Source organism: Parus major, chromosome 19, assembly GCF_001522545.3.
Source record: "Parus major isolate Abel chromosome 19, Parus_major1.1, whole genome shotgun sequence".
Classification (NCBI taxonomy): Eukaryota; Metazoa; Chordata; class Aves; order Passeriformes; family Paridae; genus Parus; species Parus major.
Window position 1 is genome coordinate 2,672,898 of NC_031787.1, and position 16,096 is coordinate 2,688,993.

Sequence of the window (16,096 nt, forward strand, 5' to 3'; positions counted from 1 at the left end):
GCGCCGAAGAGGGCATGGAGGGGGCGGCCGGCGCTCCCCAACCCGGCGCGGCCGCGCCGGCGCTGCCGCCGGCCGAGGTGCTGCTGGAGCAGGCCCGGCTGCGGGAGGCCACGGCGCGGCTGCGGGAGGCGGCCCTGCCCGAGCCGCTCGTGTCGCGGCACCACAGCGCGCTGGTGCGATGGCTGGAGGAGCGGCTGAGCCGCGGCGACGAGGCCGTGAGCCTGGAGCAGTTCTGCGAGGTGCTGGAGAGCGTGTCCCGGCTGGCGGCCGGGTCCCGCGGGGAGAGCGAGGAGGTGAGAGCCGGCAGGAAGCGCCGTCCGCAGGGATCATGGAATAGCTCGGGCAGGGAGGGACGCTGAAGACCGTCTCGTTCCAGCCCCTGCTACGGGCAGGGACACCTTCCAGTAGACCGGGTCGCTCAGATCGCCGTCCAACCCGGCCTTGGACACTTCCAGGAATGGGAGTCCCCTCCAGGGACCCGCCTGTCCGGGCCGGAGGGCTGGTCTGCACCGGGGGAAGGGAGGCGGGGGAACCTCCGGGGTTCTGCTGCGGGTCGGTCTCCCCGAGCCCTCGGTGTGGGCGCTGGCAGCGGCTCCGTGACCATCCACACGACCCTGGAGACTCCGGACACGCGTCCGGGTACATGGGGAGAGGCCAGGCCAGAGGGTTCTGCTCAAGTTTGGAAAAGCGGCTGCTGCTGTTGATATACAGCTTGTCAGCTTACAGATATCCCTTAAAAAAACCCAAACAACTTCTGTCAGTTATCAGTAATCGTGCTCAGCAGCCACGTAAGAAGCAAACGGGTATTTTTACAGCATTGTTTCTGCTGTTGCTACTGTTGGTGCACCCGAGAGCGCAGGTAGGAAATCCTGCCTGAGTAATTCTGCTTGATACTTACTAGCGTTACCAGCAAGTGAAAGTTTACCACGCTTAATTTTATTGTAGCCTTTTGAAACCAGCAGTGAAATTGTCAAGTATATCTTTTATGTAAAGCAGGACTTTTGGAAAACTTGTAAGCAAGTAATATAACAGAGAACCCCTGCCAGGAGGTGTTAGGGTCAGGTTTTAATGGTAGAAGCGAGTAGTTTCCTTTCTGCTGTGATTTCCAGTTTTTTCTTCTTTGGGAAAGGATATAGAGAATTTGATGTCTAGAACGCTTTAGCTTTACTCTGTAGCAATCCAAAATGCAGCAGAATACTCTGTTGGGAATTCCACACTCACTCGAGAAAGTGGCTGTGTCTGAATTCCTTAGTGCAAGCAGTTCCTGAGGTTCAGCAGTCACTTCCTGCTGTCTTTGTTTTGCTCCCAAGTAGCAGAATAACTGTGTAAACTGTTAAATCACACACACACACACGCCTCAAATCAGTGCTGACAGGTGAACAAGGCTTCTGGAACTGGAAGGAGATTCATTTTCATGTAGAAATAGGTGTGTTTTTACCAGACTGGTTTAAGTAGCTTGGTAAAATGCTGCCTCCACTTCTAGTTCCTTTACAAGAGCCACTAACACACCCATTTCATTTCAAGGGTGAAATTAGTCCACTGGGGTTCTTCCTGTTGGCACAAACAGCTGAGCTTTGTGGGCTGCAGAAATATTTTGAGGATGGTCTGTATTTCACGTCCTCCTCTGCATGAAGAATCTATTTGTTTTGGTTTCATTTCCTGCTCTAGGGAGTGGGGAAAAAGCTTGTCACAGGATTTACCATGGCGCCGATATGTGGTCACATCTGGTCTGCAAAGTCGAGATGTTGAGAGTTCCGTGGAAAACCTTGATGTCATCGTTTCTGTAGCTGGCACTAACCCATGAGCTGTGGTATTATTTGAGCTTTCCTTTTACACTGATGAGAAGTCAGTTTAGGGGTAGCAGGGCTTTCACTTTGTAATATCTATGGAGTCCTGTCCAGCACAGTCCAGGGTTGATCTGCCCTTTCAGTTTCTCTGTTCACAGTGCAGGGCTTTGAGCACAGACTTCAAATGTTTTATGAGCAATGTTTAAATGGAAAACCTGTTTTCTAGATAAACTGAACCTCTGAATCCTTCATAGTACAGCTTTAGCTGTTGTCATGTCATGTAGCCAGCTTTGGCTGGCAGCATTAATGCAGCAATTCTACCGAGAGCAGAGGGTGAAACATGAAGTTCTCCCAAGTCACCTTTCAGATACCTTGTTGTGCCATCCAGCTCCTGAGCTGTGAGATCTGATTTTTCCATGTGCCATATTTCCAAGCAACCTTCTCACCCATTTCCTATGAAAGATGCTTCTCCCATGCTTCTCCATGGTCAGGGTTGAACTGTGTGGAGTAACTGCTTTTATTTAGGAGTAGGATGAGCTGGGTTATGTGAGGCTGCTGCTGAATTGTATCATGTCCCAGTCCTGCACATAACTAAAAAATTCTTTAAGTACAGGTTGACACTCTCATTTTTTTCCCCCACTTTTATTTCTCTTCCCCATTATACAGGATAGCAGTGGAAATGGTGTATGTTATTTTGTCAAATGCAGAGTTTAAGTTATACTAAACAGTCATAAAATAATTTTATGCTGCAATCTCCTGAGATCATAGGAAGAGTTTAAAAATAAAATAACAAAATACTGCATGAAGATGTGAAGAAAAGCATATATGTGGTAATCCCTCCTTATGTGAGAGTATAAAAAATTGGTTTAAAGTAGGTGTCAGCAGATTCAACCTTGCTACCTTGTGTTTTATTGTCACCAGTAACATCACAAAACTTGTCCATTTTTTTTTGTTCAGTTTGACTTCAAATATGAACAAAAATGGTAAGAATGGTTTGGTTTGAAACTGTACATTAAATTGTTTTGTCAACTGAGTTATGTCTATTAGAATTAATTCCCTCTGGCTTGTTGTCCTCAAGCAAAGGTATTGGTTTTTTTTGTGGGATCTGCCCAGTGCCTGGGCTGGACTGGCCATGCTGGAAGCTCAGCACCAGCTTTGCTGCTCAAAATAATTTTTTAAAGGTGACCATTATTAGCTTGGGTTCAGCTGTGTGTACAGTAAGACTTTATAAGGCTTCCAAGCTAAAATGCAGCTCTGTGCCACAGAATTGCCATGAGAGCTTTAGTCAGCTAAAACCCTGTGTTTCAGTACTGTTGTCTTCTGAGGACTTTGCTCTCGTTTTACTGGTGTAATTATGTCATGGTTAATTGGCAGGTTATTTTGAGCTAATCATTTCAGGTTACTACTCTCCAGGATAGCACTGTTAATGGTCCCTCAAATCTGATAATCAGGTAACAAACCAAGAGATTGAAGCAGGAGCTTCCTCCAGAGCAGCAGTGATCCCTTGACTCAGACACCTGTGAGATCATCTGTTCTTAGAGGCCAGATGTACTTGGCTTGTGTGGCTGAACTTGGAATACAAAGTTCAGGGATTGTGAGACTCAAGTCTTGCTTGTAAAGAAATGTCTTTTGTAAGTGCATTCCCAATTTATATGAAAAAGGTGGATGCTCCTGAAATACTGCATTTCTCTTTTGGAACAAGTTCCATTTTTAGCAATTAAACAGGAGTTTGTTTCAAAATTACATCTGATTGTGAAAATATAGCCAGATTTTTAATAGTAGTGTGTCACTGGATCATGAGTTCTCTGAAATAGCTAGTTAAAGTTCTATTTATGAGCTTAGTTCTGTTTTATAGGCTCAGCTGAATAAGAATACCTTGTATGTTTGTTAGTTCAAAGTTGTGAAATGCTGTGTGAGCTACCTTTTGAACATGTTCAACACAACTTTTTATTTTAAAAATTTTATTAAGGTCAAAGTTAATAAAGCTGCCAGTGGTTCTCTTCAGTAATAAAAAAATCCCAACCCTTTTCTAACTCTCCACTGTTTTCACCACTACTTAGACAAACTATATTAAACTGATATTTTGTGTAGGAGGACAGTTTATGGAAGGAAAAATCAAATGGGAAAATATTCCTGTTCTTAGGACAATTTCTTAAATAAAGAAAATATGTAAACCCTGAAGGAATTTGAGTGGATGCAGTGAGAGAGGGATGCAGCAGTGATGAGTAATTGAAGGTGTGGCTTTTGGAACCAAACCATGCTTAAACTGAGGAGATTTTTGGTGAACACCTTCCTTACAGTCCCAGCTATCCAGGGATGGATCCTGCTGATTCACTGGTGTATATGATGGGCTGTCTCCACCTAAGCATGACTCCAGCTGACTTTTATAGGAAAGCAGTGTAAATACCTTCAAATTTGCTAAACACTGCAGATTTCCAGCCAGGCTGCTTCCTTTTACCATGAATTCAATACTTTGGGAAATGGATTCTTTTGATTTTGTTCTAATAGTGTTACAAAGTTTGTTGCTATTGTTTCTATGAAATTCCTTGCTTTAAGGAAATATGATAAAATAAATTTTCTTTTTTGTTACTCTTCAGGCCTTTGCACAATTTGATGCTGAAGGAGATGGCACTGTAGATGTGGAGAATATGCTGGAGGCTCTCAAGAATTCTAGTGGAGCAAATCTTCAGGGGGAGCTGAGCCATGTAATCAGGCAACTGCAAGCTTGTTCACTGGTGCCAGGTATGACAGCAGAAGGTTGGAAGAAAGGGTTTCCCAAGCTCTGCCCCATAGAAGAGTGCTGCTTCAATAAATTGCTTTAACAGCATTGCTTGTCCTAATCTTATCAAAACCATCCTCCAGAAGGCTCTTGGTTCTTTAATGTCAAGCAAGTGGAGTTGCTGTAAATTAAACATTTCCCAGAATTACATGCAGAACTTCCTTTCACAAATAACCACTGCTTCCTTCTCTGTGTGACTGGGGAGTGTCTTACCCCTGTTTGGTTTGTCTCACAGACAAGTGTACCTTGCAGAATTTTGGTGAGTGCCCAGCTAATGCAGTCTTGTGCTTGATAACTGGAGGAATAAATCCTCCATGGAGTCTGTTCCAGGGGATGAGTCACATATTTTATTATTATTATTATTATTATTATATTGTTATTCAGCATTTGAAATCCTGATAAAATATTATTCGGTTTTTGTGTTTTATAGTTCAGAAAGTGTCAGTTTGCAGAATTTGATTTCTGGGATAAGTGTCAGTTACTGGCTTTCCTTCCAAGTGTTTGATGATAAGTGGCTAAGGGGATTTGCCTTAAAGGATCAGACAAGAAACACTAGAATTGGCTACAGAGAAGTCAGAGGAGAGGACTTAGAGAGTAGTGTTTGCATGTAAATGCACTGGGATGCAGAGTAGCTGTGTGCAGGAGCTGACATTTCTGACCAAGCTGGTGGAAAGCCTTAGGCACCTCTTTGGGAATAATCCACAATGCCAAAGGGAAAACTCAGTATAGCTCAGGGTGAGTGATGCAAGCACCTCAGCTTGTTAACCAAGCAACTGCTTCACTTAGATTTTGAAGGTAAGGGTTTGGGGTAGCAAAATAAACATAAGATTTTTTTGGTAATTGTTTGGAACTCCTTCAGGCATTTCAAGTCACTGGCAAAAATATTTTCCTGCACTTTTCCCTGCTGTAGAGGAGACTTGAGCTACATTCTCTAATAGTTTCATATCCCTCTTACACTGTGGTGCCTAAGGAAATAATGTCTCTTTCTAGGGTTTATTGATATATTTTCTGAATCGAAAGAACGCCTGGGCCTTCATGCCTCAATGATCCTGAGGTTCTTGCACCGGAACCGCATTTCCAGTACTGCCATCCCTTACCCAGTGCTGGAGTACTTCAACAACATCTGCACCATGCGCTCATCCGTGCTGAAGGACTCTTTGGATCGACTCCTCCTAAAAGAGAGAGGTATGCAATGTCTTCCCTTCTCTTTCAGGATGGACCATGGCTTTGAAAAGGAGACTACAGATAAAGTGAAAAGCTTTCTTTACTATGTCACCCCTAAGATGCCTCATGTTTTATGAAATTGATCTGCACTCTTCTGTGGATTTTTGTTGGTTTTTTGAAGCACAGAAATTAATTTCTGAGCTTTCTGTGTTTTCTACACAGCATTCTGAGTAACGCTCTGGAATGTTCTTGTCTTTCTCCTGGCCTGTTTCAGAATTGATGGTTACTCATTTGTGATATTCTGCATTTGGTCAAGTATCTCTACTAGTTGCTAGAAACTTAGTTTCCATGTGAGAGTGGATGTTTCCTGAAGTTGACTGCTCAGTATTAAAAGATACTTTATCATTTTGAACTGGAGGTGATGAATCTTTTACTGTATCTGATGGGACTGGCCTGGTCCCTGCAGGGAGGGCTCCTTTTCTTTACAGCTTGACTAGATATTTTCAGATTTCTGCACTTCTATTGAAATAGATCAAGTTACATGGGAAAGAGAGGGCTTTGTTCTTTCCCCAAAATACAGGAATTGAAGTTTTCTCCATCATAATTTACTTTTCCCTTTCATCTGTCTGTATTTGGGCACAAAAATAATAAAGCACTGGTGAGGCCAGTAATGAAAGAGGTAGATAAAGGCTATTGAGTTCCAGGGAATGGAGGTGTTTTCATACTGAGAGTGGTAGATGGAGATTATTGTAATTTCATCTGAAATGAAACTTTGCTGTCTCCTAGTTTCTTTCACAAGCAGTCCTTCAGGGGCTGTGTTTTGTGCCATCAAGTTAATTTGTGTGAGATAGCTCTTACAAAGGTATAACAATACTCAAAACAGGCCAAAGAAAAATATTCTGAGTGATTTCTTTGCAGAATACCCCAGTGATCTGAATGGTAATCAGGAGTCAGACAAGCTGAAGTCTGTCACAAAGTGCTACACACACATCGAAACCTCCTCCAATTCCGCCGATATCGACAAGATGACAAACGGAGAAACTTCCTCGTTCTGGCAGTCGGACGGGAGTGCTCGATCCCACTGGATACGGTGAGCTGAGAGCTGAGAGCTGAGAGCTGGGGCTTAGCTTGACAGCCAGTGGGGTGTTGTGATGGATTGATCCTGGCTGGGTGCTCCATGACTCCCCTCCTCAGCTGGGCAGGGGAGAGAAAATGTAACCAAAGGCTCTTGGGTCAAGGCAGGGAGAGCTCTCTCAGCAGCAGCCATCACAGACAAAATAGACTCGATTCAGGGAATTTAGTTCAATTTATTAAATTGGGGTGGGGTTAGGAGAAGCAAAACCAAATCTCTCCCCCTTCTTCCCACACTTAGAGAAAAACAGAAGAGAATTTATCTCCTCCCCTCCAGAGGCACAGGGGGATGGGGAATGTGGGCTGCAGTCAGTTCATCACATGCTGGCTCTGCCACTCCTTCCTCCTCAGGAGCAGGACTCCTCACATGCTTCCCCTGCACCAGCCTGGGGTCCATCCCATGGGAGACAGTCCCCCTCAAAGTGCTCCAGTGTGGGTCCTTCCCGTGGGGTGCAGTTACAGAATGACAGAATACTGAGTTGGAAGGGACCCCCAAGGATTGTCCAGTCCTGATCTGAAGTGAATGGCCCCTATGGGGATCAATCCTTCAGGAAAAGGCTCCCCATGGGATCACAAATCCTGCCAGCAAACCTCCTCCAGTGCATGCTGCTCTCATGGGGGCACAGCTCCAGCCTCCAGCAACTTCTCACACCCTGTAGCCCCCTACTGCTAAAACCTCATCACACAAACCCAATACAGGTGTAGCTGGAAACAGCTGGAATTAATGAGTGGCACATGAATACAGAAAAAAAGCAGAAGTCATTAATCTCTGCATAAAAGTTAAAAGCCTGACTCCCTAATAAAAGGTCACTTGTAAAATGCCTGTATGTGCTGTGGTGACATCCAGCCTTGTTGTACTGAGAAGCTGTCCAAGCTGTAATATAGATACTGTGGTTGGTACCTGAATAACACTTTGCCAGTGTCCAGGAAGTTCCATGAAACAGAAATGTTCAATGAAACAGCTCAATGGTTTTTTTTGGTGGTAAATCTAAGATTGTGTCCTTCAAAGGAAAAAAAACATTAACCCAAACCTCATTTTGGTCATTATTGATGTTGCATTTTTATTCCTGAGGGATGAATTCTCAGTTGAAAATATAAATAGAAAATTCTACAGTCTCTCAGAGGCAACTGTTTTCTAAATCAAAATTTTTGATTCATTCACCATGGTATGGTGTTAAGAACACCTCTGAAGCGTTAGGTAAATTTCAGAGGATTTATTTGTGTTTGTAAAGAAGGAAGATGAGTGAATAATAGTATAATATCTATTACATATACATATATATATATAATACTATGATAAAAGCACAATGCTTGAATTACCTTCTCTTTGCAAGAACTATTTTCTCTTCTTTGCTTTTCAGTTTAAAGATGAAACCAGATGTGGTTTTGAGACACCTGTCCATTGCAGTGGCAGCTAATGACCAGAGTTACATGCCACAGCAAGTCACAGTGGCAGTGGGAAGGAATGCCAGCAGTCTCCAGGAGGTCCGAGATGTTCACATTCCAAGCAATATCACTGGCTACGTAACACTGTTGGAAAACGCTAACATTAGTCAGATGTGTGAGTCAATAAAGATACCCTTGGGATACTGGTTTGGTGCTTTTTGGAAGGTGAAAAGTTGGGGAGATCATGGGGAGATGCACTGTAGTGTCAGTCACCAGGGGTGTTGCTTTGGGCCTTGTCCTTGGGTCAGGGAAATGGTTTTAATTCTAGTTTCATTTCTAGCCTGTAAGAGAGTCTTCCAAGCCTTTCCATGAGCTCTGTAATGTGGGCTAAGGGTTGAAGAGAAAAATCACTGAAGATGCAGCTTTAGCTTTTCAATGTGAAGACATGGGGCAGTTTTAAAATATCCTTGCTCTCAGAGTGAAAGCATATGTTGGCTGATAGTATCTAGCAAAAAATCTGGTTTTTTCTTTCATACTGAAACTCTGAAGTCGGTCCAATGTAAGGCAGGTTTTTTGCTTTTAAATAGTGATATTTTTGATTCTGGTAGCTCTGTGGGTGCTATATTGGAATCAATCAAGAAAAGCTGCTCCTTCCTAAGATGGTTTCTGCAGCTTCAGGAATTATGTCCCTTCAGTTCCAAAAGATGCTTTTCCCTGAGAGGAGCTTTCACTGCCACAGAAGTGGGCAGCAAGGATGTTGTTCCTCAAAAGTAATCAGGACAGTGCCATCTGTGCAAGATGGTCAGGAACTTGTGTGAAAATTTTTCTGTAATTTTAAACTTGGCCTTTAGGTTTTGCTCCTTTTCCCTATTATCTCCACAACCACTTGCTTCCAAGACAAGTATGTATGTAGGTAGGACAGTACTGGTGAAATAGCCTACAGTCTATTTTCCGTATTTTATTACAATTTTTCCTAGTTTCTAGCCATAGCATTTGTAAAGATCCACAGTCTGTTTATGCAGAGGCTAAATTTTCCAGATCAGAGGGTGCACAGTGTTTGTGGTTGTCCGTATCAGGCAGTGCTGTTCCATATCCGCCGTCACTTTTCTAAGAGGTCCTACCCTAATTTAATCTTTGGAATATCTGGATTCTTCTAGCTCTAATCTAACAGAAGAAATGGGGAAAAAGGAAAAAAAAAATCCTATTTTGTGTTTTGGCAGATGTACAGATAAACATCAAGCGTTGCCTTAGTGATGGATGTGACACCAGAATCCACGGGCTGCGGGCTGTGGGGTACCAGAGAGTGAAGAAGGTGGGAGTGTCCGTGTGTGACGCCTCGGCCATCTGGTACTGGTCCCTCCTGACCTCTCTGGTGACAGCTTCCATGGAAACAAACCCAGCATTCGTTCACACCATTTTACAGAATACTCAGTAAGTATTCTGTAATTAAAAAACTTACGTGGGGTGTGATTTTATCTACTTGTTAGTTTAAAAAAAAAAAAATACTTCTGGCTTTTGTAAGCAATCTGTCATGTGTAACTGGTTTCCACTCCCTCCATGAAGGTGTTTAAACCATCTTTTTCTGTCTCATTGTTCAGATTTTTGATGTTTTTCTTCTATCCCTTCACACCTACTGGAACAAGTGTAATTCTCCTGGCTGTTTCATCTAATCTAGTTGTTAAACCATGACTGAATGGACACTGAAAAATAGATTTTTCACCGATCCATTTACTTGTAATGACTTTGAACAGCCTAAAATTAATTCATTTTTCTTGTCCAGTATTAATAATCAATAAAATTAACATCTTCCCCTTAGGACTGAAGCTTAATTTAGCTTAATTTTCAGCAGATTTCTGCTTATATAATGCCTTTTCATGCATTTTATGGGACTGTAGTTGAGTATATGCACTGTCTCCATGTAAATGTTTGCTTGTGGTGATTGTCCATTTTCTATGTAACATTTCCTTGTTTGATTGCCAAACACTTGATGACTTGAAGGATTGGAATCCTAATAAAACCTCTCCACGCCCACATCAGCTTTTGTAGAGCTCAGTTAGCACGATGTCACCACACTGAAGAGCAGGGCTGTCATTAGGTTAATAAATCCTGTAGGCTAAAGTCCACTAAGCCTTTTAATTTATGTCATCTGTGAAATCTCTTTAAAGTTTAGATAACTTCATATGTGCTCATGCCTTAGACAGGCCCAAAGTTGCAGGCTTGGCTGAAACTGAGGGCCTTCAGCTTTGGTGAAGTTGAGATATTTCTTTAGAAATATAACATGAGCACTGAGCTAATAAAGCATTAAAAAATGATAATGGAGAAATCCTGACTAAAATCACACTTTCAGGAGATAGATTCAGTGTTTAGAATTGTAAAGCAAAAATGCCAAACTTTAGAACTGGATGGAATAACTGTAATACTGAATGGGAAAACTTTAGTATTGGCTAGAATAACTTTGGTGAAACTGCTTAAGAATTCCTAACTTCAGGGGTTTTCACATTATCTTTGGTAAATCAGAAAAATCTGATTTGAGCTAACAAGTGTCTCTCTTAGTTTCTCTAATTCTTCTGAGGGAATTTCAAATCAATTTTCCCTTTATTCACAAGCTCTTGCTCAATTCTAGACCAATTTAAAATGAAGCAGTGCTTGGACACTAAGCTATTTCTAGTGCTGTCACAGATTTAATTTAAAACTCCTTGATAATGTTTGTCTCATTAAATCTGAGATTGAGGCTAGATTCAAGATTACCCAGCAGTCATTGAACTTTCCCTGCCTAGAATGCAATACTGTTGTTCCCTTTTGGAGACATTCTCTGTGTAAATAGATTTTGTGCATTCAGAAGCAAATTGCAGAGACCTGCCCACACAAAGCATGAAGATTCAAGTGTTTAATTCACATTAGGAGGCTCTTTTCTCCAATTCTGCCTGGTTTCCTGACATTATGTTTCTCTTTTTTCCTAGAAAAGCACTGCAGCACATGCCACCTCTATCCCTAACACCAGGCTCCACAGATTTTTCAAGCTTCTTATCACCAAATGTTTTGGAAGAAGTAGATAGCTTCCTTATCAGAATAACAAGGTGAGCTTGTGTGGTTGATGCAGTGGGAAGTGGTTTAGAAGAGTCTGTAAATCAAATTTTTACATCTTTACTCACATGTTCCTTTTTAAGTAGCTTGAAAAATACAAACACATCAAGAAACAGGCACCTGAGAGATTCTGTGGCTGCTTGTCTTTAATGAAAACCAAAATGTTCCAAATGTTCTTTTGACACTGTTGTTTTCCCTCACAGTTGTTGTACTACTCCAGAGGTGGAGCTGACACTCCTGGCCTTTGCCTTAGCACGGGGGAGTGTTGCCAAAGTGCTGAGCTCCCTTTGTGCCATCTCTGACCATCTGGACACTCCATACAAAGCTTCCTCACTTATCTCTTCCATGGCAGCAGTCAGGCAGAACCTGCTCTATAAATACGGTAATGCAACAATCCTGGATCCTTTCCTGTACAGGCTTAAGAAAATCTACAGCTTTGAATTGTTCCACTTGTTGGGTTTTAAAATTAGCCAAATTTTCTTTATTAAAAACTGTCAAAACTGAAATCACAACCTAGCAGCTGAACTGCCCAAAAAGTTGGTGATTAATCAGCTTTTTGTGATCAAAGAGTTAAACCAAGTGGGATCTTCTCAAGGGAGAAAACATGAATTTTGTAGATCATGACCCCTGTATCAGGATGGTGATGATGGTGTTTGTGTGGCTTAAAAGGCAAATGACAGGAAGTATTTTTCTTCTTCCAGTAAGACATTTGTGTGAGTGAGCCCCAGTGAGCGCTCTCTCCTGCAGGCACATGCAAATTTAAGATGAATTTTAAATGTAATGTCATTAGCATCTCTTCATGGTTCTTTTTTTTTTTTTTTTCACTTTTATAAGGTGAGTTAAAATTAAGTGTTTATAATCTGAGTATGTCATGAGTGTAGAGCTTTCATGGTCTGGCATCAGGTGGTGATTTTGCTCTATTTGTGTACTTGTTTGATAAATCTGTATATTTTCAGCTATCAACTTCTGAGATTCTCATTAGTCTCTCATGAAGAATTTTACCCTTTATTTGACTTTTGGTACATTTTTTCAGTACTTCTTGTCTTGTACCAAAGAACACAGGGATTATTTCATAATTATCGGTGTTCACTTTGGAAAATTTTAAAAACTGGTTCATTTTCCCCAGAGTAGCTAATGCCTTTTGTAAGACAAGTGGTATTTCATGGATTGTGAATTCCAAAGTGTGGCAACAGTTGAAGGAACATTAATTGTCATGAATTTCCTTGTCCTTCTGTCTGTATCTAAAACTAACTACTTTAAATTAATGTATCTCTCATAATCCAGTTTCCCTCTCCTTTTTTCTGTCTGACAGTGGTAACAATTTCATAGTATTGTAATTTTTTCCATTTTTTTGTTCTGAACAAAGAACTTTGGAGAATATATTTTACCATTTTAAATGAATTTGGTAAACCTGTTGATTTTTTTTGACTCAGGAAAGCCTTTACGACTCACTCTGCAAGCCTGTGATGTAAAGGGAAAAGAAGATAAATCAGGGCCTGAAAACCTCCTTGTAGAGCCATGGACTGGGGATGGTAAGAACTTAGATTTAAAATCCATAATATTATAATTATAAAATCATTTTAGTCAGATGATTCCACCAAACATAATGATTGTTAACACATGGTAGTGTTCCATATTTACTTACATATATTTGATTCTTGAGAGTTTTATGTTATGGAAGATTTGTAATTAAAAGGTGAACTAACAAACAAAAACCCAAACCAAAACAATTTATAACTTTGATTTTGCAGCACTGTGGATTTCTCATAAACCAGTTTATTGTCAAAACAAGACAACCAAACAAAAAGATTGGATTTTGGAGAGAGTTATTAATATTCTGTGTGGAAATAAGCAGTGAGCTGACACAGGGAATATTCTACTAGAGCACACTTTGTGGGTTGAAGTCATGAGTCACTGTTAATTTCCCAAATATTGGTGGGGAGAGAGTTTGTTGAAACCATTTAAATTCTCACTGCACGTGCCTATTAATTCTCCCTTAAAGCCTCTCTTTGTTAATGCAATGCTTTTATGTACTATATACAACCTAAACAAAGAGATTTGTGTTTCTTGACCTCCTTTTTAAGTGAAATGCCACCTAATCTTTTTTTTAAAAATAGTTTATTGTCTTGTGCAGTGCTACTGGTAAATGAAAACCATTGTGACAGAAAACCAGGCACATTCGAAATGCTTATTTTACACCTCTGTTTGTTCATGTGTATTATTTGAATTTATTCTTTACTTATTTTGTGGTTTGTCTACTGTTGTTTTGTGGCTCACAGTTTGGGGGGGACTATTCACTGAGTTCAGTGAATAGAGCCACAAGCCAAAGTAATATTTGGGAATTTCTAATAAACTTTAATAAGAAAATATTCTTGAAACTGCTGCAGATATTGTAGTGCCCAGAGAGATCCTGCCTGGAGAGTTCTATGTAAAACAGAATGTTCTAAGTAGAATATTTTATTTGGAAGCATTTGCTAATGAGCATTTCACTGGAAGAGCATTGTGGTTTTGTTTCCCCCCTTCTGCCCACAATCCCAGGATTCTCTTTTTAACACCTTGCACTCATTCAAACTCACTCTGTTCCCACTGCTGCTTTAGGTTTTCTTACTGAAACTGGGAAAACCAGAGCAAGTATCATTCTTTCTACTGGAACTGAATCTTCATTTCAAGTGACACAAATTAGAATAAAGGTATGTAGTTGCTGTGAGCTTTTGAAGTAGAAGACTTAGTTTTTTCCTCTAGTGGTGGAATTGAATTTGGATATTTTTTATATGAACAGAAATTTAAATTGATTATGAAATTCTGTTATTTTAGAGTTTTTCTTCAGGGTTAGTCAGGGATCTTCAGGAAAAGGAGATCTTAAATTGTTCCAGGGAGCCACAAGCATGTAGTAAAGACATTTTATATTGATTTTATCTATATCTTGCAATATATATCTCAAGCCAGAGACTCTTTGGTTTATGGTTTCTCTTTGAAGTGTATAGATTTATATGCAAAGTCTTTTATCTTATATTTAAAATGACTTTTTGACTCTGTGAATAGCAGGTATCAAGATACAAAGCACATGAGTTCAGATTAAATGAAGGTATTTCAAATTCTGTTTAGAGACACCAGTGTCATTTGAACATTTGATGTGACTTACCTGATTTCAAGGGAACGTCTTGTGGTTAAATCTTATGGCCAAGGCAAAACTTCAGTGAGGTTTCTGCAGCTGAATTGACTTATTTACTTAAGACAAAGCAACATTATTATTTAATTCTCAGATCAACAATGTATATTTCTGTGTCAAAGAGATTTAAACATGAATGGACTTCTGGCAAGTAAATTCTAACAGGAGCTGGAGAGGCAGCTGAGTTGTTTTGCAGTGTAGTGATATTAATAGGGAAACATGATCTTAGTATTGTTTATTTTTTTAAATGTAAAAAGAAAACAAAAGTAGAGTGGGAATTAATATGTGGAACTCTAGTTAAAGTTAGGGTGCTGTCTGGGTGATAAATACAGTAAATAATAACCCTGTACATGATCACAATTCAGTGGCTTACAGAAGTTTTCATAACACATTTTCATAACACATTTCTTTAAATGTGTTTGATTTTCCTGTGCAATTCCAGAGACCAGGAGTGTCAGGATTTGGTTGTTTTCCATGAGTTTATTTTTTTTTTTCCTTACTGCATGGCTGTGGTTTTGTCCCTCCAGGTCCGGCGAGGTGCCATTGGAGCACAGTGTGGGCTGGTGTTTGCCTACAATGGTGCCTCAGAAAAGTTCCATGCTGAGGAACACTTCAAAAGGTTTGAGAGCTACGACAAATGGAAGCTGAGGGAATTCAAGCAGTTTTTAAAAACCAGGTAGAAATGGATTTTTGCAATGCATTGCATGGGAAATAAGTGTTATATTAGATCGTTTTGCAGGGAATAATTCAAATTACTCTCAAATTAGTGAGAATTCTTCCAAGTGACTTAAAAAATGGTGCATCATTTAATTGTTATTTGTTTGATTTTAATGAGCCTCAATTTGGTGTGTTGAATGAAGTATTTATATAACTGCTGTTTTCAGCCACTTGGTTTAAAGGCCTTTTACAAAAGGCATATAGCAAAACAAACCTTCTGCTTTGGGTGCAGATCAATGATAACAGAATTGTTTTAGTTAAGTTTTATTAAATCAGTTTTCAGAACTGTTTCTTAGGAGTAAGGGGACGTTAAGGGGCCATGAGAAAAAAATATTTTCTTGATTTTTTTATTACCTTGTATGTGATAGAGTTTTGGGTTTGTGAAACTTCCTGTTGTCTTCCTTCATCTTTATAGCCATAACATGCTGTAAGCATTTTGGTAGAGTATCAACAGCTTTGCAGTGTCTCTAAACTTCTTCTTTACATGAATAAAATAAAAATTTATTTATACACAGGAGCAGTTGTTCATGTGATGATCTGGGAGATGATGATCCTATTGGCTGGTTTGAAGTAGAAGAAGAATGGGATGAAGTTGATGTCAAAATGCAACAATGCAGAATTTCCCAGGTAAGAACCCACAAAAACCCCGTGGCCCAGTCATAATGAATAGGGGCTCTTTACTCTACCAACTGAAATAAACCTAATTCTATTTTGTGAGGGAGAATTCTGCTGTATAGAGAAAAAAATTAATGGGCTTCTAGTTAAATGAATAATTCAACTTTTGTCCTCTGAATTTTTTCTTTTTCTCTGTATGCACATATGCTGTAGTTAAGTGATGCTTCATCATCAAATTTAACACAAGTTATGTGATAATGTGCA

At 40.2% G+C, this 16,096-nt stretch overlaps 1 protein-coding gene across 1 annotated transcript in view; it reads left to right on the top strand.

Moving 5' to 3' along the window:
• The first annotated feature begins 6 nt into the window (after positions 1–6).
• Positions 7–16,096, top strand: part of ZZEF1 (zinc finger ZZ-type and EF-hand domain containing 1) — a 54,844-nt gene continuing 38,754 nt past the window's right edge. The window contains exons 1-12 of the mRNA XM_033518841.1: positions 7–293; positions 4,385–4,529; positions 5,557–5,751; positions 6,649–6,820; positions 8,223–8,422; positions 9,468–9,678; positions 11,208–11,324; positions 11,535–11,713; positions 12,765–12,863; positions 13,930–14,021; positions 15,028–15,176; positions 15,733–15,844. Of these exons, the coding sequence (XP_033374732.1) occupies positions 15–293; positions 4,385–4,529; positions 5,557–5,751; positions 6,649–6,820; positions 8,223–8,422; positions 9,468–9,678; positions 11,208–11,324; positions 11,535–11,713; positions 12,765–12,863; positions 13,930–14,021; positions 15,028–15,176; positions 15,733–15,844 (1,950 nt within the window). The 5' untranslated portion in view covers positions 7–14. The remainder of the gene's footprint in view (positions 294–4,384; positions 4,530–5,556; positions 5,752–6,648; positions 6,821–8,222; positions 8,423–9,467; positions 9,679–11,207; positions 11,325–11,534; positions 11,714–12,764; positions 12,864–13,929; positions 14,022–15,027; positions 15,177–15,732; positions 15,845–16,096) is intronic.